A 22,365-nucleotide genomic window follows, 5' to 3' on the forward strand; every position below is an offset into this window, starting at 1 on the left:
CCAAGCCTCTAGCAGAAAATGACCGGGACAATACTGCCATCACCAAAATCTAACAAAAACACATCGCACTGTGTGTCTGTGTCACACACTCAGATAGGGATTTCAGAAGAACCAAAAGAAAAGTTACACGTAAGATCAGCTGATACGTTTGCACTTGCAGGTCAATGTGCAGAGCAAGGACAAGAACCACAACATCGGCGTTTGCTTATACACACGCTGTTCAGTAAAAGAAGAATGCATTCCATGAATCAGTTGCTGGAAAGAAGTAAAATGAACCATACTATCGTGGAGAACTTCAGTCTTAGGAAAATAAAATAAATTTATCAACAAATGGGTTCATAGCTCAGTGGTAGAGCAATTGACTGCAGATCAATAGGTCACTGGTTCGAACCCGGTTGGGCCCTCTATCTATATTTTTTATCATTTTATTTTTGTTTCTCTTCTTTTATAAATCTCATTTCTTCAAATAGACATGATAATTGTCTTCTTTTTGTAGAGTATCTCTTTCTTTTGGCCAGCAGCTCTTTATTTTTTATCATTTTATTTTTGTTTCTCTTCTTTTATAAATCTCATTTCTTCAAATAGACATGATAATTGTCTTCTTTTTGTAGAGTATCTCTTGTTTGTTTTTTACTCTCAGTTCTTCATATGAACATGATATGGTCATTTGTTCTTTCTTTTGGCCAGCAGCTCTGTAATATGCATTCAAAACACGCTTACATCATTATTGAAAATCCGCTTGCGAGGAACCTTTTTCGAGTAGTATATTACAACATGTGCAATGTGAGTCAAGTCCAAGAAAAAATAGTTCTAGACTCCGAACCTAAAAAATGAATAAATTGTGCAACAATCGAGCTGAAGGTAGAGATATCTAGGTTGGGCGATAGTGACAAAAAAAGGTCTTACATCATGAGACGGAGGGAGTAGTTCTGATCATAGAACGGATTCTAACTTCTTTTTCTTCATTAGCACCTGCATGCTGAAATGGCTTCTCGGGTGGAGCTAGCGCCGCTTGTGTCGTGGTCGCCGTCGTCGGCTGCGAGGTACTGTAGAGCGCCGTCGTCGCTGTCGTTGCATCACTGCACCGTCGTCGCCTTAGTTTTCTTCTGGAGGTTGCGGCAAGGTCCACCGTGAGCGTCAGTCTGTTGTATCCCGTCGCAGTCGCCGACCGGTGCGTCTTGCTGTCGCTGAAAAATTGCTTGGTGCTGCTGTGTCTTCATCAAGCTGTCTCTATCCAAGAAGTAAGCTAGCTAGCTGGATGTCCGATTGATGCAAGATTAGGCTGTTCCATGCGATTTGGCTCAGGTGTGCACTACAAGTACAATTCATCCTCTGTTTTGTTGTCTGTATAAGTGTGTTGTGTTTTTCTAGAACCTGAGTGTTTGGTGAACTAGTGATCTGGTCGTGACCTGATTGTATGGGAGATAAAATCAAAGATAAGATGGGAGATGCCAGTGTAGATAAATTATGTGAGAGTATGCAGAAGTTATTTGCCCAGCTTGTTGAGTAATCCCAGCAAAAATCTAAAGGAACCATCACTTTGGAGCCTAACCCGGTCAGGCTTTCTGGACCTGGAAATTATTTCAGTTGGTCACGGCATGCTACTCTGATTCTAGGATCTCATGGCCTCAAACATTTTTTGGACGGCACTTCTGTGAAACCAGATGATAAACTGGAGTTGGAGCAATGGGAACAGAATGAGCAGCGTGTTATGGTGTGGTTGTTGGGGTCGATGGAGCCTTCGGTCCGTGAGCAGGTTGAGAACCTGCAAACTACAGCAGAAGTGTGGAAGGAAATTGGACAACAACTCTCTCGCAAAACAAACAAGATGCAAGTGACAAGGGTGCTCCATGAGATGAGAAATCTTAAACAAGGAGAGAGGTCTATAACAGATTATGCTGGTGAACTGAAAAGGTTATACAGGGACCTTGAGTTCTTTCGTCCTTTCGAGTCTAATGATCCAAAAGACTTGGCTCTTCTTCGTGAATGGTTTCAGCCCATTCTTGTTCAAAGCTTTTTGGAAGGGCTAAACCAAGAGTTTGATCTTCGAAGACAAATGATCTATTCAGCTCCGGATTGGCCCACCCTTGATGAAGCAGTATCTAGTGTTCTCGAAGAGGAGACTCGGTTATCAAACCAAGTCGTGACCCCACATGCAAGTGTTGACACTCGTGCTGCTCTCTCTTCACAGGCTCATACTACATCTTCTGTTGCTTCTAACAATGATCAAGCAAATACTACTATGTTTGAGTACAGGAGAAAGCCAAAGGTAGTATGTGATCACTGCAAGCAAACTGGCCACATAAAGAAGAATTGTTTTGATCTGATTGGATATCCACCTGGGTGGCAACAACGACATGGACGGCTGAAGTTTGGTGATGCCCGATGGAAGAAGCAAGATCGTGTGCATCTCACTTCGTCCACAAGTGAATTATCAGCAGCAGCTGCACAAGCTCTCAAGGAATTTAAATCAAAACTCTTAGCTGCATCCAATGAAGTTCCTGCTGGCTCTGTGTCCAGTTACCATCCATCTCAAGGTGTGGACTACTCACATCATCCAATTAAATATGCATATTCTCCTTGGATAATAGATTCTGGAGCTACTAACCATATGACAGGTTCCCCTAAGGGGTTCTCTTCTTATATTCCTAGACCAGGAAAAGATAGGGTCCGTATAGCTGATGGATCCTCTGTTTTATATGTTCCAGATTTTCCAGTTTTATAGGTTTCTTATATTCCTATAATGGGGAGTGGAACTATTAGTTGTACACCTTCTTTATCTTTAACCCTAGTTTTATATGTTCCAGATTTTCCAGTAAATCCTCTCTCAGTCAGTTCAATTATGAAGTCGCTTAATTGTAGAGCTTGGTTTGAACCTTACTTTTGTGTCTTCCGGGAACTGAAGACAGGGAAGGTACTTGCGACTGGCACCGAGCGTGATGGTCTGTACTACCTCGACAATGTTGCAGCCCCGCTTGCACTTGCTGCATTTACCTCATCCACAGATGAGTTGCTATTACTCCACCGCAGACTTGGCCATTTGTCTTTCCATGTTTTATCTCGTGTATTTCCTTCTCTTTTTGCTTCCTGCTACAAGGATAAGCTTGTATGTGATGCATGTGAACTTGCTAAGCATACAAGGGCCACCTATCCTACTAGTAGTGAAACAAGTCAAACTCCCTTTGAGATTATTCACTCGGATGTTTGGGGTCCTTCCGTCACCACCTCTCTTTTGGGAGATCGTTGGTTTGTAACCTTTATTGATGGTTTTAGTCGATGTACTTGGCTTTACCTACTCAAACAAAAATGTGATGTTTTCAACGCATTCAAAGATTTCTACGCTTTGGTCTGCAACCAATATAATGCAAAGGTGAAATTTTCGTTCAGACAATGGCACTGAGTATGTTAATAATGATTTTTATTATTTTCTGTCCTCCAATGGCATAATACACCAAACAACATGTGTTGATACTCCTTCCCAAAATGGTGTCGCTGAACAAAAAAATAGACATTTGTTGGAGGTTGCACGCTCTCTCATGTTTACAATGCATGTGCCAAAGTTTCTTTGGGGCGAGGCAGTTAAAACAGCAGCATATTTGATAAACCATATGCCCTCACGCATTCTGAACTTTAAAACCCCAATTGAATGCCTGAGTGGTTCAAATCCTTTTATTGTGCCACCAAAAGTATTTGGATGTGTTTGTTTTGTACATGATTACAGAAATTCAGTAGGAAAACTTGACCCTCGTGTTGTTCGTTGTATTTTTGTTGGGTATTCTCCCACTCAGAAAGGCTATCGCTGTTGGTGCCCAGCTGAGCGGCGTTTTTTTGTGACCATGGATGTTACTTTTCGTGAAAATGAGTCATTTTATCCCCCTACCTTTGGTGCATGCCATCCTTCTTCCTCTACTACTCCTATTTCTAGGATTGGTCGAGAGGGGGAGAATGTTGTTGGTAGAGATGTTCTTATTCAGTCCATTCCTGTTCCTTCACTTGGTGACACACCTCAATATGGGCAAGGTACACAGGGGGAGGAAAACACAAACACCATGAACACGGGTGAGAACAATAGCAACTCCAGTGTTCAAGAGGGGCATGAACATGACATGTCCTCTACTGAACATGTAGTACAACCCATCACGCCGGTGTCTCCAGATTCCATGTCACTGTCCCCTAATTCAGTGATACAAGACACACTGTAGCAAGGTACTGAACCCTCTACTGTTATTCCAAACCCTCCTACTGTTCATAATCTTCCTATTGCTCTACGTAAGCCTGTTAGACGTCCAGTTACACCACCACGTCTGAAGGATTATGTTGGCCACAAACATGACATCGCCAAGTTCATCTCCTATGATAATTGTAATCCTTTGTTCAAAAGTTTTATTGCTTCCCTTGACTCCATATCCATACCCAAAGACTGGAGAGAGGCCATGCAGGACACTAAGTGGAAAGCAGCAATGATCGAGGAAATGAAAGCTTTGGAGAAAAATAGAACTTGGGAACTTGTGACGCTGTCAATGGGTAACGAGCCTGTGGGTTGTAAGTGGGTGTACACGGTCAAGCAAAATCCTGACGGCAAAGTGGAACGGTACAAAGCTCGCCTAGTAGCGAAGGGATATACCCAAACATATGGGATTGACTATGATGAGACATTCGCACCGGTTGCAAAAATGAACTCGGTACGAACTCTAATAGCTTGTCTGGGTGTCGCCCGACTCCTACCCCAATTGAGCAGAATCATCGTCTTCATGATGGAGATGGCGGGCCTGTTGATCAAGAGCTCTATCAAAGACTTGTTGGGCGACTAATTTATTTATCTCACACCCGTCCAGATATTGCTTTCGCTGTAAGTGTCGTAAGTCAGTTCATGCATGATCCTCGAACTCATCGTATGGATGTTGTAGTTCGGATAATTAGATACCTCAAGGGTTGTCCTGGTCGAGGATTATTATACACATCAAATGGCCATTTGCAAGTAGAGTGCTACACTGACGCGGACTGGGCTGGTTCCATGGACGACCGAAGATCGACATCGGGCTATTGCACATTTGTTGGAGGTAACCTTGTTACATGGCGTAGTAAGAAGCAAAGTGTTGTAGCACGATCTACAGCTGAAGCGGGAATTCAGATCCATGGCACATGGTGTATGTGAAGTATTATGGCTACGGATCCTGTTGATGGAGCTAGGCCTATTTCAATCAAAACCACTGGTGTTGTACTGTGATAATAAGGCGGCCCTCGATATTGCTAACAATCCTGTGCAACATGACCGGACAAAACATATTGAGATAGACCGTCCCTTCATTAAGGAGAAGCTGGATCTCAGAATTATCTTCATGTCATATGTAAATTCATCGAATCAATTAGCAGATATCCTCACAAAGGGCTTGCCTGATAGATTATTTTCTACCTTCTGTAGCAAGATGGGGTTGTACGATGCATTTGCCCCATCTTGAGGGGGAGTGTTGAGTTATATCTTATATGTAACTAAGTAAATATGTAATTCGTGGAGGGCTGGAGTATAAGAATCACAATATTAAGAGAAGAGGGGCTCGCTCGAACAGAGCAGAAGGTCCCAGAGTTTTTCCCCATGTTCTTCCTGTCAAATCCCTAGAACTCGAATCCAAATATCTCCAAATCTCAACAAGATCTCTAAAGCACCAAATTTTGATGATAAAGGTTCCTCACAGGACAGCAAGATAAAGAAAACATCATGCTCTCATGTTTCTTATCTTCCTGTCGGTGTCGGAAGACTTTGGGTTACACTCATCAATTCAAATCAGATATCTAGCAGAAAATGACTGCAACGATACCAAAGCCGGACAAAAAGGACTAGACTGGAATACACTGGCCTAGGGATTTCACAAGAACAAAAAAAAATAAGCTGCACATCAGATCAGCTGATTGGTCAATGTGCAGAAGGATGTGCTCTCTTGTGGCACAGCAGCCACAATATCGGTGTTTAAGCACACGAGTTGTTCGATAGAACAAGAATACACCCCATGAATAAGTTGCTGGAAAGAAAGTAAAATCAATCAATCATAGTACAGTATTATCTTTGAGGATTTGACCCCTCCGTAGCAAGTAATGTTTGCGTATCCCTTGTTCGGGCCGAGCATCCCTTGTCTCCCTGCTCCGGACATCATGTTCACGCCTGTCTGCGGCCGCGTCATGTGATGTTCCCCTCTCTGTACTCATTCTATTCCTTCTATCAATGCAATGATACGCAAGCTTTGCGTATTCGCGAAAAAAATGTTTGTCATTCCGTGTGAGCTGAAAGTTCGTAATGGCTTCGGTGACTAGTACAAGAAAAACATCAGAGGAAACTCCTCGTAAAAAAGATTAACACTCACGAACTTCGACTTACCCACGATCAGAGTCAGTGCCCTAAGCAAACAGAAGGGAGCGTGGAGGATGAAAGGAAAGTTAAAACAAAAATGTTTTAGTCAAATTGGGTCCATAGCTCAGTGGTAGAGCAATTGACTGCAGATCAATAGGTCACCGGTTCGAACCCGGTTGGGCCCTCATATGTTGTCTTTTTGTTTATCTCACTTATTCAGAAGAACATGTTTTTTTTAGACATCTTCAGAAGAACATTACGTAATATGCATTGGCAAACATGATGATTACTTTTGAATCGTTAACTTCAGAAGGACGTGATATTCTCTTTTGATGTCTCTTCTTGATGCGAATAAAAAAAGTCTGCATGTAAGACTCATATGTCATTGGCTACGACATTTTCTTCCTGGACAGGCTCCCCACAGACAATTTAATTCATGGACGATTTCCCGGCCCAAGCAGTTTATTTCATAGTTAGCTCTAGAAAATTGGTCACGTTACGACTTAGTAAATATAGAACGTTAAAATTTAAACTAAACATGTAAAAAAACTAGTTGTTGAAACGATAACGGCGGCGGGACTTGTCGATGCTAGACAATGCGGCATTGGTCACGTTACGACTTAATAAATATAGAACATTAAAATTTAAACTAAACATGTAAAAAAACTAGTTGTTGAAACGATAACGGCGGCGGGACTTATCGATGCTAGACGATGCGGCATTGGCCGCCTCAATCTCACGAAAACGAGCCAAAAGCAGCCTCGTCCCACACCGGACTTGCACTGGCGACGACATTGCGGGCCATGATGGAGGGAAGAAAGGGCAGGGCAGGCTCATCCCATTTCCTGCATGTGACATTCCCGGTGTTGGCATCGGGCGTATGATCCCAAAACCAGTGGTCCCTCTCAGCATTCATCTTCCCAACAGCAACCAAGGCATGGTCAAAGTCGGCCGTCGAGCAGCCTAGTCGTACACCTTCTCTTGCTGCTCCTACTTGATGTCGGTGGAAATGGGCTTGCGATAAGCCATTGAGGAGAGTGGATTAGTGGAGGGAGATGCATCGTATAGCCGGTGGGCGGCAGGAACAAACGCCATTAATGGGTAGTTGGGGAGACGGCAGGCAGAGAGCAGCCGTTAAAGGGCGCATTTACGGTTGAAAAACATAGCCACAACATTGGTACGGGCATGAAAGGGGGAGGAAGCATGACCTGAAAGTTCCCTTCCTCATGATCGGTTGGGTTTAATTTGAAGGTTTGCGGGCTCTATTTGGAATGACCTCCAAAAATTACGGAGGTTGGCGCTAGTATTGTGACTCTGCTAGACATATTTATTTGGGCTCTTGGTTGATCGTCTGCGATGAAGTCGGAGCTTAGGGAGAAGTGACAACGATGACACCTTGCAGGCATCCTCAACGGTGTTTCTCTTTTCGGTAGTGTGTGGGTCTTGTGGGTAGACAGGTCTGCCGGAATGCCCCATCTTGTGAGCATGATGTAACGATTTTCCGCAAATTTAACAAGCAACTCTCTTTCCTTTTTTTAATAATGAATCGAGATCCTCTAGAGCAGACTTCAAAACAGAAAAAACATGTGCACTCTGACAAGATCAGCTAATATGTTCGTAATTAATTTTTTTTAACCAAATTGGGTCCATAGCTCAGTGGTAGAGCAATTGACTGCAGATCAATAGGTCACCGGTTCGAACCTGGTTGGGCCCTTGCAAATTCTTGCACTTTTCCATTTTTGTTCTTGCTTTCTTCAAATGAAAATAGCAATGATCTTACCCCCCAACTTTATTCAATATTTTCATCTCTTATTGTCAACAACGATGCAGTATTTCTGATGAACAAGCCGGAAAAACATTTTATGGTCATACAATATTCTTGTAGAAAATACCACTTCCGTTCATAACACATATCTGAATTAAATAAGTCTCATCTAACTGACATTGTTATAAAAAAATCAATCAAGCATAAAAAAGGTTCTCATGAATCTCCACGTAAAAATGAAACAGCATATGAGTTAGATAAGACTTTGTTAATTCTCATCAAACGAGCACTAGCAAATCTGTTTGAAATTCATCCGTTTCAATTCAACATTTAATGTATACTAGACTTATTTATCTCCCCCGCTGAAGACTTGTTGATTTTGTGACAGCACGTCGTCAGATGTTGTATAAGTAAGGACATACAAGAAGTTGAATACCTAGAGAGATCCTGGAGCGATGAACTATGTCGTGTTGTGCTTACTTTATAGTTTACCGTTGAAAATTTAGCCGTAAAAGTAGTGAAAGATTTAAACAAACACTAAAAGGAGAAAATCAAGTTCAGACTTGTTCACAGAAAATACCAAACGATTCTAGAGCATTTTCTTTTCAAACCAAGCACAAGATGTTCTCCATGCCAACATGTTTGGACAAGCGATTACACTAAACCAAATCTCTAGGGCACATCAAATCTCTAGGACACATCACCAAAGTCCAAAACTTGCACGGACGAAACACAGCATTGGATTGCACTACTTATCTAGGGATTTCAGAGGAACAAAAAAGAGAGATATGCATGAGATCAGCTGGTTCCTTTGCAGTTGCAGGTCAGCTGATTCCTTCGCGGTTGCAGGTCAAATACGCAGAAGCAAGGACAACAGCCACATCCTTGAAGTTTGCATACAGTTCAACAGAGTAATAACACACTCCATGACCCAGTTGTTGGACAGAAATAAAAATGGATCATCTTATCATGGAGCCCTCCAGCTCCAGGTTAATGTTTGTCAGAACATTTTCTGTATGACCTGAAATTTCATAATGGCTTTGGTAACTAGTACAAAAGAACATTGGAGGAAAACTCCTCATAGTCAAAATTAACACTCATGAACTTTGACATACCCATGATAAGAGTCAGAGCCCTAAACAAACAGAAGGGGGCGTGGAGAGTGAAATGAAATGGATTTTTTTTTAAAGATAATGAAAATACAACAATAACTGAAAGTGGCAATCGAGCAGAGCAGAATGGCTGCTCATGTGGCGTCTCTTCTCTCCGAACTCGGATGCCTTGAATCTCTTTCTCAGCTTTATTCTGTTATGGAATCTGGTTATAGACACTCGACGTGTAGGTCTGCTTGTACCTAAAGTGAATAATCAGTAGTAAGCAGGAGGAACTTGGGTCAGCTGTACAAAGTCATGGTGTCGCCGGGTTAACGCTATGCTATCAGGTCAGCATCAATACTCATTTGCAATGCTTTTCCGGGTATCATCAGGAAACATCTCTTAATCTCCCCATGGAACTGGAACCGACGCATTCTTGCGGATTAGCATAGAAATAGTCCTCTTCCTTCGGCCGGCCAGGGATGGCCCTTCTGTCTGTGGGTTGGCCCATGCGATACTGGTGCGCCTCCTTCACAGCAGCAGAGAATTCATCCCAGGACAACGAACCTCCCTGGAAATGATCCAAAAGCTCAACAAGTTTTGTCCTGTCCAATAAGATGGTCTTGCGAAAGCCACTATACCTGAAACGGAACAGCCAAAAGGTTCATCAGCATAACCCCAAAGTAGTTCTGTTGCCATTAGAAAGTAGACCTACTTATGTTTGTTTCTAATAATCAAAAGAGCACACAAACTCAAAAAAAATTGAACTAATGTAAACATTAATAACATATTCCGGAGAAGCCAACCTGCGGTGACCTTCGACAACTCTTGCCATATTTCCATCATAACTGGGGATGAAAACATTGCTTGCTATAGAAACCATGTAGTCCAGTGCTGCCATCTGGGTCGAATGGTTCTGGAATGGCCACAATTCATCGGAAGATAACAGTTTTTCCTTTCTAACCTATTATTACACAAAGCTGAGAAAATGAACACTTGTCTCAGAGAACATTGTAAATGAAAATAGTAAATGGAAGAAGCACTCACCAAATTCGGATAGGCAGCCTTAAGAGCAGCCAACCGTCTTTCACCTCCATAGATTTCGCCAGAGGCAATATATATCAACGTATCCTTTGAAAACCCTAGAGCTTTAAGCACTAGAGCAATTTCCTCAGGTGTGAGGGGGCAAAGTCCCTGAAGCCTCTTGGATTCAGAATCGATTTCTTTTTCTTTCCACCATGGATATGCATATCTATAGTTCATACGTGATCAGTTGGTTCCTACTGAAGCAGCACATCTATAACACCAAGTAGTAATGCAAAATACAAACCTCATTCTGGTGAGCTCCTCAGTTTCTTTATCAGAACAGCCATGCGTGCAGCCTGAAAAGGAGAGCATGTCCATTTCATAACGCAAGTGAAGCACAACAAATTCCCCACTTCGCTGAAGGGTGGAGATAAGTTTTCTGCCGAGGGCCTCAATCTGTGGAGTGAATCTCAAAGCCTCAAAGTTGACACGGCAGCGCAGCATTTGGAGATGGATAGGAATGCCATTGTTTGCTAGCCGGGCATCCGTTTTATTGAAATGGATGACCTTGTGCTTCCTTGCAAGAGGTAATACCTGCAGCAGAGAAGCTTTCAGGTCCACATGATTATGAGATTTCCTAACTTTTTTATCACTGCTAAATGCAGCGTGCAGTAAGACAGACATTATTTACCCGCTTTAGGTAGTACGTATCGTTTGACCAGCTGATAGGAGGCATCGAATAAAGTCTTCTCCTAGTTTTTAGCTGGAGTTTCAATGGTAGTGCTTTGACAATTTTTAGTTCGTCTCTTAACGAATTAATGAAGTGGTTCACATCAAATATATCTCCAAAATCACTGCAAAGTCAAAATAACAAACTTATTTTGTAATTAAGCAGCAAACAATAATTAACATATTTCACACAGAAAAATGATCCTATTTTACTCTGAGATAAGGGAATGAATGGCATTTAAATAGCACATATTTATGTGTTTGCAGAAGCAATTTTGGACAAACAGCTAGTGTTTGATGTTATTGAAACAATGTTGAATGGAAAACTAACCATACCTTGGATCAGCCCAGAAAGACCTTTTATCGAGTTCAGGGAGCACTAACGTTAGATTCAGATGGCGTGCTATGGTCACCATATCACATATCTGCAGCACACCACTTCATAAGAAAATTAGAATCACGGGCATGTACCCAAACTACGGAGCAAAAAATAATCTATTCTAGCTAAGGTACAAACCCCGGCTCGCATTTGATTAAGGCCTCCGTTGCAAGTCACTAGCAGATAGCCATTGCTTCTATAAACTCCTGCATAAAAAAAACAAGACCCTAATCAGCGCCAGTGCCGCAGTGCCAACAAAGGGACTGAGACAACAAGACATGCCAAATGTCATTGTTTGGTGACTTTGTAACAAACGATGCAATCAGTGAGGCTGTATGCATCAATGATGTAGAGTCTGGGGGTAATAAAAGCTTCCATTATAAATAAATAAAAATGCATCACTGGATGGATGCTGCTTGCGTGTTGCGAACAACTCTGTATCATTTGCTAATTTTTGGCAACATAAAGCACCAAAGGTTCATCTTAATCAGAGGCCGGAGCTAGCTCGGCACATCGAGCGCGCCTTTCGATTGGATGTTCCAGTGATTTCATGCTTAAAAATCAGCTCTCAAGATATAGCATATGAGCAACACAGGAAAGGAAATGAAGATTGAGGTATGAACACGCATTTCAGGTCCAGGTTCAGAACAGCGTCCACCAAGAAGCGAACGCAAATTCAAAACGTTTGCAGCCCCAATGCAACCTGGAGATCCCACGACGGCACAAAATTGGCCTCGGAATCGCCATTTCGAGCTTGCGGTCCAGCCGAATCGCCGGGAGAGACGGCGTCGTTGACCACCAAACTGCCGCGTTTGACTCGAGCTCCGCCCAAATCAGGGAACCACCAGCTCGCCCAGATCGCCCAAACTAAATTCCACGGAAGGGGAGGGGGGAGCTTGGGATGGGAGCAAGAGGAAGAGAGCACTTACTCCTGGGCACGAGCGCCGGAGGGGAGAGCAGCGCGGCGACCCGGTCCTCGCCGGCGAGCGCGGCCAGGCCGGCCGAGGCTCCCCCGGACCCGGAGCCTCCCCAGCAGTCCGTGAAGACCCTGGGGCGCCAGAGGCCGGTGATGGACGCCAGCTGCAGGACCGCCGTCCACATCACCGCGCTGGCCACCGCCCGCATAGCCCACCGCCACACCCGCCTCCGCCGCGCCGCCGCCAGCGCCACGACCATCTCTCCACCTCCTCCCCCGCCGCACGCACCGCTTCTTTCTCCCGCCCCCTACGGCCGCGGCCTCGCCTCCACCTAACTGCCACCTAGTACCACTGCTACCAGCGGCACCAGCGGCGGGAGGCGAAGGATTAGAGCGGGACGCGACGGTGTTTATGGGGGGATTAACTACGCCGTCAGGAGCTAGTAATGGCCTCCGTGATTAGTTTAGAACGGCAGCCATTAATAGTCGTTGCGATTGCAAAAAGCTTCGAGCTTTTCGTAGGAAGAAGAGAAGAGATCGAGGAAATGGGACAGGGAGGCGGGTAGGCAGGACGTTAGCATTTGGAGGATACCGGAGGCCTCCTTCGGTTGGTGGTGGACTAGTGAGTGCTAACCCTGAAACGCGGCAATTATTAATATTCTAATTTGATTATTATTGTCAATTTTCCTTCAAAATGCTGAAATCTCCCTGCATATCCAGACAAATTTAAGACAAAAATTTCGGAACGAAGAGAGTACAAATTTTTTATTAATAATTTGTGTTCTACTTAAATATATATGGGATCATATAAAACTACATGTTGGATAAGTACTCCTCAAGATAGGTTCTAATAAATTACTGTACTATGTATCGGTATTCCTTCATCATATACAAGTACTTTTTTATTAAACGCGACAATTATTCAATTAACTATTTCCAATATTTCTTTATTTATTAAATGTGGCAATCAATTAATCATTGTCAATCTTCTTCGGTTGCTTCAAAATGCCGGAGATCATAAAAATGCAGATTTGATCATTAGTTTGTGCTCTGCAACATATCTATGGCATCTAATCAAAGTACATGTTGGATAAAGTACTTTTCAAGACAAGTGTATGACTACTTAATTTGGAAGATCTAATTTTTAATTTATAAGTAGTAGCAAAATTGGAAAAGCTACATGTGTTCAACATGTGAGCTTTTAACGGTTCCTTGGTCATTGCTCATTAGGTGTTTTGTCTTTTCCTTGTTGTTGTATGAACTATAAGTTCTATACTCCATGATCTATATTAAAAGGCACAAACTAATTGGGATATTTCTCATGCAAACCACCCAAATTTTGTAATCTACTCCCTCCGTTCAAATTTGAACTAAAATCACAACATTTATTTTGGAACGGAGGGAGTAGTTTTTATTGCTTGTCCATTGACTATGGAGATGTGGTATACCTCTCTTAATCACTTGTATACTTATGTGCTTTATTGTGCTTGTCCATTGACCATTGTGGGAATTCTTTATGTTCTTGCAACAAATTGCATTATATCTTAAATAGAAATTTCCATGCCTTTGCTCCCAACATGTCCATGTTACTTGAATCATTTTAGAAAATTGTATTAGAATTTAACAATAAATTAATTGTTATGTGCATCAGTCCATGCAAAATACCTGGGGGCTTTCCTCCTTTTTTGAAAAATATGAGTTTAACAAGAAACGTTGTGATGATTGATATATGCAAGTTTGTAATTTCTTGAGCTTATAATATGATTAGTATTAGAAATACACGCTTCTTGTAGTTTTATTCCATAACAATGATATTGTAGATGGCAAAACGTGCATAGCACAAAAAAACATGTTTCAGTTATGTTAGTTCAACACACTTTGCATGTCCATGGTTGCCAGTATGTTAAGTTTGGTACTAGTACCCTTTTATGTATAATTGTATATAGTTTTTCTAATACCAACATCATCTTCAGTGTACACATTTGGCCGTTACTTTTTGATTTGCATGTTAATGAAAAATAAAATATAGCATATAATCATGTGAAAAACATTGTTAAAAATCATCATAACACTTGACAGGAGGAACTGTATGTACATCAATCTTAAAGATCGTTAAGTTTGAAAACAAATGCAGGAGCTAAACCATTTGTCTTCCAACCCTAGCAAGAGGCGATCTTGAGCATGTTGCGCCATCGCATCTCCTCTGCCGGTAGTCCCCCACCCCTCGCATGGGGCCACTCCTCCTCCTCTGTCTACCCTGCTAGTGTGGGAGCTCAGGGAGGCCCTCATCTACCGGATGGACATGTGGTATCTTTCGTTTGGAGATTTTAGGTATGTCTTCGTTGTCCGTCGCTTTAGCCCTTTCAACAATGGTAATGGCAGCAACCCTGTTGTGGTAGTGGGCTAGTTAGTGTTAACCCTTAGAACTTCCAAATACTGCAATCTAATAAAACTACATATTGATATAAATACTTTTCAAGATAAACTCACATATTCAGTTTAGAAGTGTCTAATCTAAATACACCTACGATTAAACTTTGGTCACTGATTTGTTCCTCCATCCTGTTTATTAGGCCCCCTCTTATTTTGGGCTCAAGTATGACCTATAAATTCAAAATTTTAATTTGGTGCCCAAGCTCATCTATACCGGTGAACAGTAAAATCTATAAAAAAAAAAGCAAAAAAAATAGATTTTTTTGTGGTGCGAGATGCTCAAACTTGTGATGTCCATGCAAAATTTAAGTTTGTTTGGACAATTGAGGAGCTCGTGGCAAAAAAGACAAAATCTAGTGTGAACATTGTTGATTTCAAAAGTTTCTCCGACACCCAAATTTTGTCTTTTTTGCCACGAGCTCCTCAAATGTCCAACCATGCTAAAATTTTCACAAACCTCACGCATTCGAACATCTTGCACCACAAAAGAAAAAGAATTTTTTGAATATTTTTACTAACAAATATATTTTACTGTTCACACCCGGGTGTAGATGAGGTCGGGTGCAGAATAGCCGCTTCCCTATAATTTTAACTAATAAAATACTCCCTTTGTTCCTAAATATTTGTCTTTCTAAACATTTCAACAAGTGACTACATACGGAGCAAAATGAGTTAATCTACACTCTAAAATATGTAAACATACATCTGTATGTGGTAGTCCATTTGAAATGTCTAGAAAGACAAATATTTAGGAACGGAGGGAGTATAAACTATATGTCACAAAAATATATCATGGAAAACCTTTTTTGAAATACAAGTCCAACAATATAACTTTTGCAGCATGTACTTTATATTTTATTAATAATATAGATGGTCAAATTCTGGCTCAAAATACAAGAGGGCCCAATAAACCTGAACGGAGGGAGTAAAATACTCTTAGTAAAAATATTATACTCCCTTTCTAACTTAATATAAGATGTTTTTTGACACTGCCAGACTCTAAAAATGTCTTATAAAAAGTTACAGAGTTAGTAAATTCTAATAAATCATGCATACTGCTCCATGATCATATACTAATGTTAAACTTAGTTGTTTAACTTTCAATATCTAATCTAAATACTTATAAAGATGTTATTACTCAAATTTTCTCCCTTTTTCCTTGTTTCTTAACAACTATCTATTAGCAAGCTAATCGGGCAGCTCTCTTCTACCTTTTTTAATTAATCGGGGCCTAAGGGACATGACTTAAAAAATATTAGTTATGTACTTTATTAGAATATAAAAGGTGTAAATTGGTTTTGGATGTTTCTTATGTAAATCATATGAAATCTTTAATTTAATTTTATTTTTATATGCCGAATGGTTGTGAAGAGATTATGTGCCTCCCTTGATTATATGTTTGTGAAGATAATTTTTGATAAATCATCATAACATTTGACACAAGAAAATCTCTCCCAATGGTTTGTGAATCCCATTACGTGTTGAGTGAAAGGGAAACGCAAACATTGAAAGGAACTAATAAAATTAGGTGTTGGATATGTACTTCTCAAGATAAATTTGCCTTTTTTTAATGTGGAAGTGTCTAATATAAAATACACATAATATGCAACTTTGGTCATTTATTCATACTACAATATTCCTAGTAAAATATATAGGTTTTAATAAATTACTGCATATTTGTATTCCTTGATCAAACAAGTACTTTTGTTAAACACGACAATTAATTGATTAATTTTTTTCAATACTTAATTGTTTATTAAATTTGGCAACCAATTAATTGTTGTCAATCTTTCTTCGGTTGCTTTGAAATGTTGGAGATTATCAAAATGCAAATTCAGTCATGAATTTGTTCTCCACAATATATCTATGGCATCTAATCAAAGTACAGATAAAGTACTTTTCAAGATAGTTTTTCCTACTACTTAATTTGGAAGTATCTTATCTTTAATTTACAAGTAGTGGTCAAAATTGGAAAAGCTACATGTGTTCAACATGTGAGATTTTAACCGTTCCTTGGTCATTGCTCGTTAGGTTCAACATGTGAGCTTTTAACCGTTCCTTGGTCATTGCTCGTTAGGTGTTTCCCCTTTGCCTTGTTGTTGTACGAACTACTCCCTCCGTCCCAAAATAAGTGTCGTGGTTTTAGTTCAAGTGACAGAGGGAGTGTAAGTTCTATACTCCATGATCTATACTAAAAGGCACAAACTAATTGGGCTATTTCTCATGCAAACTATCTGAAATTTTTAATCTACTCGTACATTTTAAAATAAGTGTCATGATTTTATTTCAAATTTGAATTAAAACAACGATACTTTTTTGGAGTGGAGGGAGTAGTTTTTATTGCTTATCCATTGAATATGGAGATATGTCGTACCTCTCTTAATCACTCGTATACTTATGTGCTCTTAATTGTATGCATTATCTCATAATTAGTTACTCTCATGGTATTTTATTTTGCACACATGGGAATTCTTTATGTTCTTACAAAAATATTGCACTATATTTTAAAATATTTTTCCATGTCTTTGCGCCCGTCATGTGCATGTTACTTGAATTATTTTAGAAAATTGTATTAAAATTTAACAAGAAATTAATTATTATGTGCATCAGTCCATGCAAAAGACCTTGGGGCTTTCATCCTTTTTGAAAAAAAACGAATTTAGCAAGAAATATTGTGATGATTGATAGATGCAAGTTTGTAATTTCTTGAGCTTATAATCTGATTAATAAAAGCATGCGCTTCTTGTAGTTTTTTTTAATATTGTAGATGGAAAAACATGTACATAGCCAAAAAGAGTCATGTTTCAGTTATATTAGTTCAACACACTTTGCATGTCCATGGTTGCTAGTATGTTAAGTTTGGTATAGTACCCTTTTATGTATATAGTTTTTCTAATACCAATGTCATCTTCAGTGTACACATTTGGCTGTGGCGACCCCATTTTGTAGTGGGCTAGTGAGTGTTAACCTTTATAACTTTCAAATGTTGAAATCTAGTAAAACTGCATATTGGATATAAATGCTTTCAAGATAAACTCAACTATTCAATTTACAAGTGTCTAAATACACCTAAGATTAAACTTTGGTCATGATCTGTATTACATCTTACATTCGATTTTGTTAGTCCCACTCTTACTTTAAGCTATAAGTTTAACTAATAAAATGTAAACTATGTGTCACAAAAGTTATTTCGTGGAAAATCTTTTTGAGATACAAATCCAACATATAGTTTCTGTAGAATATACTTTATATTTATTAATAATATAGATGGTCAAATTCTGGCTCAAAATACGAGAGGCCCCAATAAACTCGGACGAAGGGAGTATAGTACTCTCTGTAAAAAAATACTCCCTCCGGAGCTTAATATAAGACGGTTTTTGACAATGTCATAGACTCTAATAACGTCTTATAAAAAGTTACAGAGGTAGTGGATTCTAATAAATTAACGCATACTGCTCCTTGATCAAATACAATTAGTTTTCAAGTTATACTTAGCTATTTAACTTTGACTGTATAATCTAAATACTTATAAAGATGTTATTACCCAAATTTTATTCCTATTTCCTTGTTGCTTAACAACTATCTATTAGCAAATTAACCGTGCAACTCTCTTCTCTTCTACCTTTTTTAATGAATCAGGGCCCTAAGGACACGATTTAGAAAAATATCAATCATGTACTCTATGTCTTTATTAGAATATAAAAAGTATAAATTGGTTTTGGATGTTTCTTATGTGAATCATATGAAATCTTTAATTTAATTTCATTTTTATATGCCCAATGGTTGTGAAGAGATTTTGTGCCTCCCTTGATTATATGTTTGTGAAAATAAAATTCGATAAATCGTCACAACATTTGACATGAGAAAATCTCTCCCAATGGTTTGTGAATTCCGTTATATGGTTTTCCTTTTTGCGGGTGAATCCCATTATATGTTGAGTGCATGGGAATCGCAAACATTGAAAATTTATGAGAAATCATCATAATGTTGAAGTTTTTTTCAACACAGTATAGACGTAAATGCTCATACATACACACGCGCACACACCATACCCCTATGAGCACCTCTGAGACACATCATCTTAAGATTGACGAAGTCATCACAGACGCCTTCGTAGTCGACGGGAACGTATCCTCCCACTGAGCGCACATCACCGAAGGCCTGAAATAAATACATGAAAATGCAACCACCAATGTCAAGTCCAAGACTTGAACCCTGGTGGATTGGTTCCACCACAAGGAATCTAAACATCTGAGCTATGCTCACAGAGCGTTGAAGTTTTAGTCCAGCCGCATACTGGAATGATCAGCTTACAGAAACACTACAAGATGGTCCAGTCCATTTTATTTTGGAGGAGGTACATGAAAGTTCTGTCACAATTTCTTTCGGAGCACTCAAACAATTACTCTTTATAAATGTTTGTATTATTGCACCTTTAGAATACCGTGTATATGTTGAGCAGTAACTTCAAACGCAGCCGCCTCCTCCTCCACCACCAAAAAAGCTAGGGTTTGCGCCTCTCGCCGGTGATGACCCACAAGTATAGGGGATCTATCGTAGTCCTTCCGATAAGTAAGAGTGTCGAACCCAACAAGGAGCAGAAGGAAATGACAAAAAGCGGTTTTTAGTAAGGTGTTCTCTGCAAGCACTGAAATTGTAGGTAATAGATAGTTTTGTGATAAGATAATTTGTAACGGGTAACAAGCAATGAAAGTAAATAAGGTGCAACAAGGTGGCCCAATCCTTTTTGTAGCAAAGGACAAGCCTGGACAATTTCTTATAATGAGAAAAGCGCTCCCGAGGACACATGGGAATTATCGTCAAGCTAGTTTCATCACACTCATATGATTCGCGTTCGGTACTTTGATAATTTGATATGTGGGTGGACCGGTGCTTGGGTACTGCCCTTACTTGGACAAGCATCCCACTTATGATTAACCCCTATTGCAAGCATCCGCAACTACAAAAGAAGTATTAAGGTAAACCTAACCATAGCATGAAATATATGGATCCAAATCAGCCCCTTACGAAGCAACGCATAAACTAGGGTTTAAGCTTCTGTCACTCTAGCAACCCATCATCTACTTATTACTTCCCAATGCCTTCCTCTAGGCCCAAATAATGGTGAAGTGTCATGTAGTCGACGTTCACATAACACCACTAGAGGAGAGACAACATACATCTCATCAAAATATTGAACGAATACCAAATTCACATGACTACTAATAGCAAGACTTCACCCATGTCCTCAGGAACAAACGGAACTACTCACAAAGCATATTCATGTTCATAATCAGAGGAGTATTAATGTGCATAAAGGATCTGAACATATGATCTTCCACCAAGTAAACCAATTAGCATCAACTACAAGGAGTAATCAACACTACTAGCAACCCACAGGTACCAATTTGTGGTTTTGATACAAGATTGGATACAAGAGATGAACTAGGGTTTGGAGAGGAGATGGTGTTGGTGAAGATGTTGATGGAGATTGACCCCCTCCCGATGAGAGGATCGTTGGTCATGATGATGGTGATGATTTCCCCCTCCCTGAGGGAAGTTTCCCTGGCAGAATAGCTCTGTCGGACCCCTAGATTGGTTCCGCCTCGTGGCGGCGGAGTTTCGTCCCGTGAGCTTCCTTATGATTTTTTCCAGGGTAAAAGACCTCATATAGCAGAAGATGGGCACCGGAGGGCCACCAGGGGGCCCAGGAGACAGGGGCGCGCCTAGTAGGGGGGGCGCCCCTACCCTCCTGGCCAGGGTGTGGGCCCTCTCAGGTACTTTCTTTGCTCATAATTTCTTATTAAATCCAAAAGTAACTTTTGTGGAGTTACGGGACTTTTGGAGCTGTGCATAATAGGTTTCCAATATTTGCTCCTTTTCCAGCCAGAATCCCAGCTGCCGGCATTCCCCCTCTGCATGGTAAACCTTGTAAAATAAGAGAGAATAGCCATAAGTATTGTGACAAAACTTGTAATAACATCCCATAATGCAATAAATATTGATATAAAAGCATGATGCAAAATGGACGTATCAACTCCCCCAAGCTTAGACCACGCTTGTCCTCAAGCGGAAGCCGAAATCGAAAAATATGTCCACATGTTTAGAGATAGAGGTGTCGATAAAAATAAAATACGGACATGAGGGCATCATGATCATTCTTATAACAACAACATATATAGATTTTTTCCATATGCTTTCTCATGCTCAAGTAACAATCTATTCACAATGTCAAGTATGGAATATAAACTTCATTGGGAACTAACAAACTATAATCTCAGTCATTAAAGCAATTGCAATTTATCATAACGTCAGAAAGAGTCAAGAATAGAGCTTTTCAGCAAGTCCACATACTCAACTATCATATAGTCTTCTACAATTGCTAACACTCACGCACTACTTATGGTTATGGAGTTTTAATCGGACACTGAGAAAGATAGGTGCTTATAATGTTGCCTCCCAATGTTTTACCTCAAGGGTAATGTTGTTGGAGATCGTTGCAGAAAATAAAAAATTTCTACGCATCACCAAGATCAATCTATGGAGTCATCTAGCAATGAGAGAGATAGGAGTGCATCTACATACCCTTGTAGATCGTGAGCGAAAGCATTCAAGAGAACGGGGTTGATGGAGTCGTACTCGTCGTGATCCAAATCACCGAAGATCCTAGCACCGAACGGACGGCACCTTCGCGTTCAACACACGTACGGAGCGGAGACGTCTCCTGCGCCTTGATCCAGCAAGGAGGAGGGAGAGGTTGAGGAAGAGAGCTCCAGCAGCAGCACGCCGACGTGGTGGTGATGGAGAGGCAGTACTCCGGCAGGGCTTCGCCAAGCTTCTACGGAGGAGGAGAGGTGTTGGGGAGGGGAGGGGCTGCGCCTTGGAGGTGTGTTTGCAGCCCTCCCCTCGCCCCTCTATTTATAGGGGAGGAGGAAGGGGGCCGCCCCCCTCTAGATGAGATCTAGAGGGGGGCAGCGGCCAAGGGGGGGGGACTTGCCCCCCAAGCAAGGGGGCGCCCCCTTTAGGGTTTCCCCCCCAACCCTAGGCGCATGGGCCCAAGGGGGGTGCACCGATCCCACTAGGGGCTGGTTCCCTTCCCTCCACGGCCCATGAGGCCCTCCGGGAGAGGTGGCCCCTCCCGGTGGACCCCCGGAACCCTACCGGTAGCCCCGATACAATACAGGTATGCCCCCGAAACTTTCCGGTGACCGTATTACAACTTCCCATATATAAATCTTCACCTCCGGACCATTCCGGAACTCCTCGTGACGTCCGGGATCTCATCCAGGACTCCGAAAAACATTCGGTAATCACATACAAGTCTTCCTAATAACCCTAGCATCACCAAACCTTAAGTGTGTAGACCCTATGGGTTCGGGAATCAAGCAGACATGACCGAGACAGCTCTCCGGTCAATAACCAACAGCGGGATCTAGATACCCATGTTGGCTCCCACGTGTTCCACGATGATCTCATCGGATGAACCACGATGTCGAGGATTCAAGTAATCCCGTATACAATTCCCTTTGTCAATCGGTACGTTACTTGCCCGAGATTCGATCGTCGATATCCCAATACCTCGTTCAATCTCGTTACCGGCAAGTCACTTTACTCGTTACGTAATGCATGATCCCGTGACCAACCACTTGGTCACATTGAGCTCATTATGATGATGCATTA

At 41.0% G+C, this 22,365-nt stretch overlaps 1 protein-coding gene and 3 non-coding genes across 4 annotated transcripts; 3 read left to right on the plus strand and 1 right to left on the minus strand.

The window, feature by feature from the left end:
- Window positions 1-332: 332 nt before the first annotated feature.
- TRNAC-GCA (transfer RNA cysteine (anticodon GCA)) lies at window positions 333-404 on the plus strand. The gene has a single exon. It is a non-coding gene; the product is annotated as a tRNA-Cys (tRNA).
- A 6,052-nt stretch (window positions 405-6,456) lies between these two features.
- On the plus strand, window positions 6,457-6,528 carry TRNAC-GCA (transfer RNA cysteine (anticodon GCA)). Its single transcript has one exon. It is a non-coding gene; the product is annotated as a tRNA-Cys (tRNA).
- Window positions 6,529-7,985: 1,457 nt separating this feature from the next.
- On the plus strand, window positions 7,986-8,057 carry TRNAC-GCA (transfer RNA cysteine (anticodon GCA)). Its single transcript has one exon. It is a non-coding gene; the product is annotated as a tRNA-Cys (tRNA).
- Window positions 8,058-9,171: 1,114 nt separating this feature from the next.
- Window positions 9,172-12,837, minus strand: LOC123068794 (rhamnogalacturonan I rhamnosyltransferase 1). The gene is made up of 8 exons (XM_044491454.1): window positions 12,266-12,837; window positions 11,475-11,542; window positions 11,294-11,382; window positions 10,920-11,082; window positions 10,533-10,822; window positions 10,250-10,454; window positions 10,009-10,166; window positions 9,172-9,843 (listed from the first exon to the last, which is right to left on the minus strand). Exons 1-8 carry the CDS (start codon window positions 12,510-12,512, stop codon window positions 9,591-9,593), a joined length of 1,473 nt encoding a protein of 490 aa, XP_044347389.1. The 5' UTR covers window positions 12,513-12,837; the 3' UTR covers window positions 9,172-9,590.
- Between the last annotated feature and the right edge of the window lie 9,528 nt (window positions 12,838-22,365).

The sequence above is a fragment of the Triticum aestivum genome, chromosome 3B (assembly GCF_018294505.1).
Source record: "Triticum aestivum cultivar Chinese Spring chromosome 3B, IWGSC CS RefSeq v2.1, whole genome shotgun sequence".
Classification (NCBI taxonomy): Eukaryota; Viridiplantae; Streptophyta; class Magnoliopsida; order Poales; family Poaceae; genus Triticum; species Triticum aestivum.

Coding starts and splice junctions, on each gene's coding strand:
- LOC123068794 (XM_044491454.1), bottom strand. CDS start 12,512: ATGGTCGTGGCGCTGGCGGCGGCGCGGCGGAGGCGGGTGTGGCGGTGG. Junction 11,383..11,474: donor TTAATCAAATGCGAGCCGGG/GTTTGTACCTTA, acceptor GGTGTGCTGCAG/ATATGTGATATGGTGACCAT. Junction 10,455..10,532: donor GAGGAGCTCACCAGAATGAG/GTTTGTATTTTG, acceptor TATGAACTATAG/ATATGCATATCCATGGTGGA.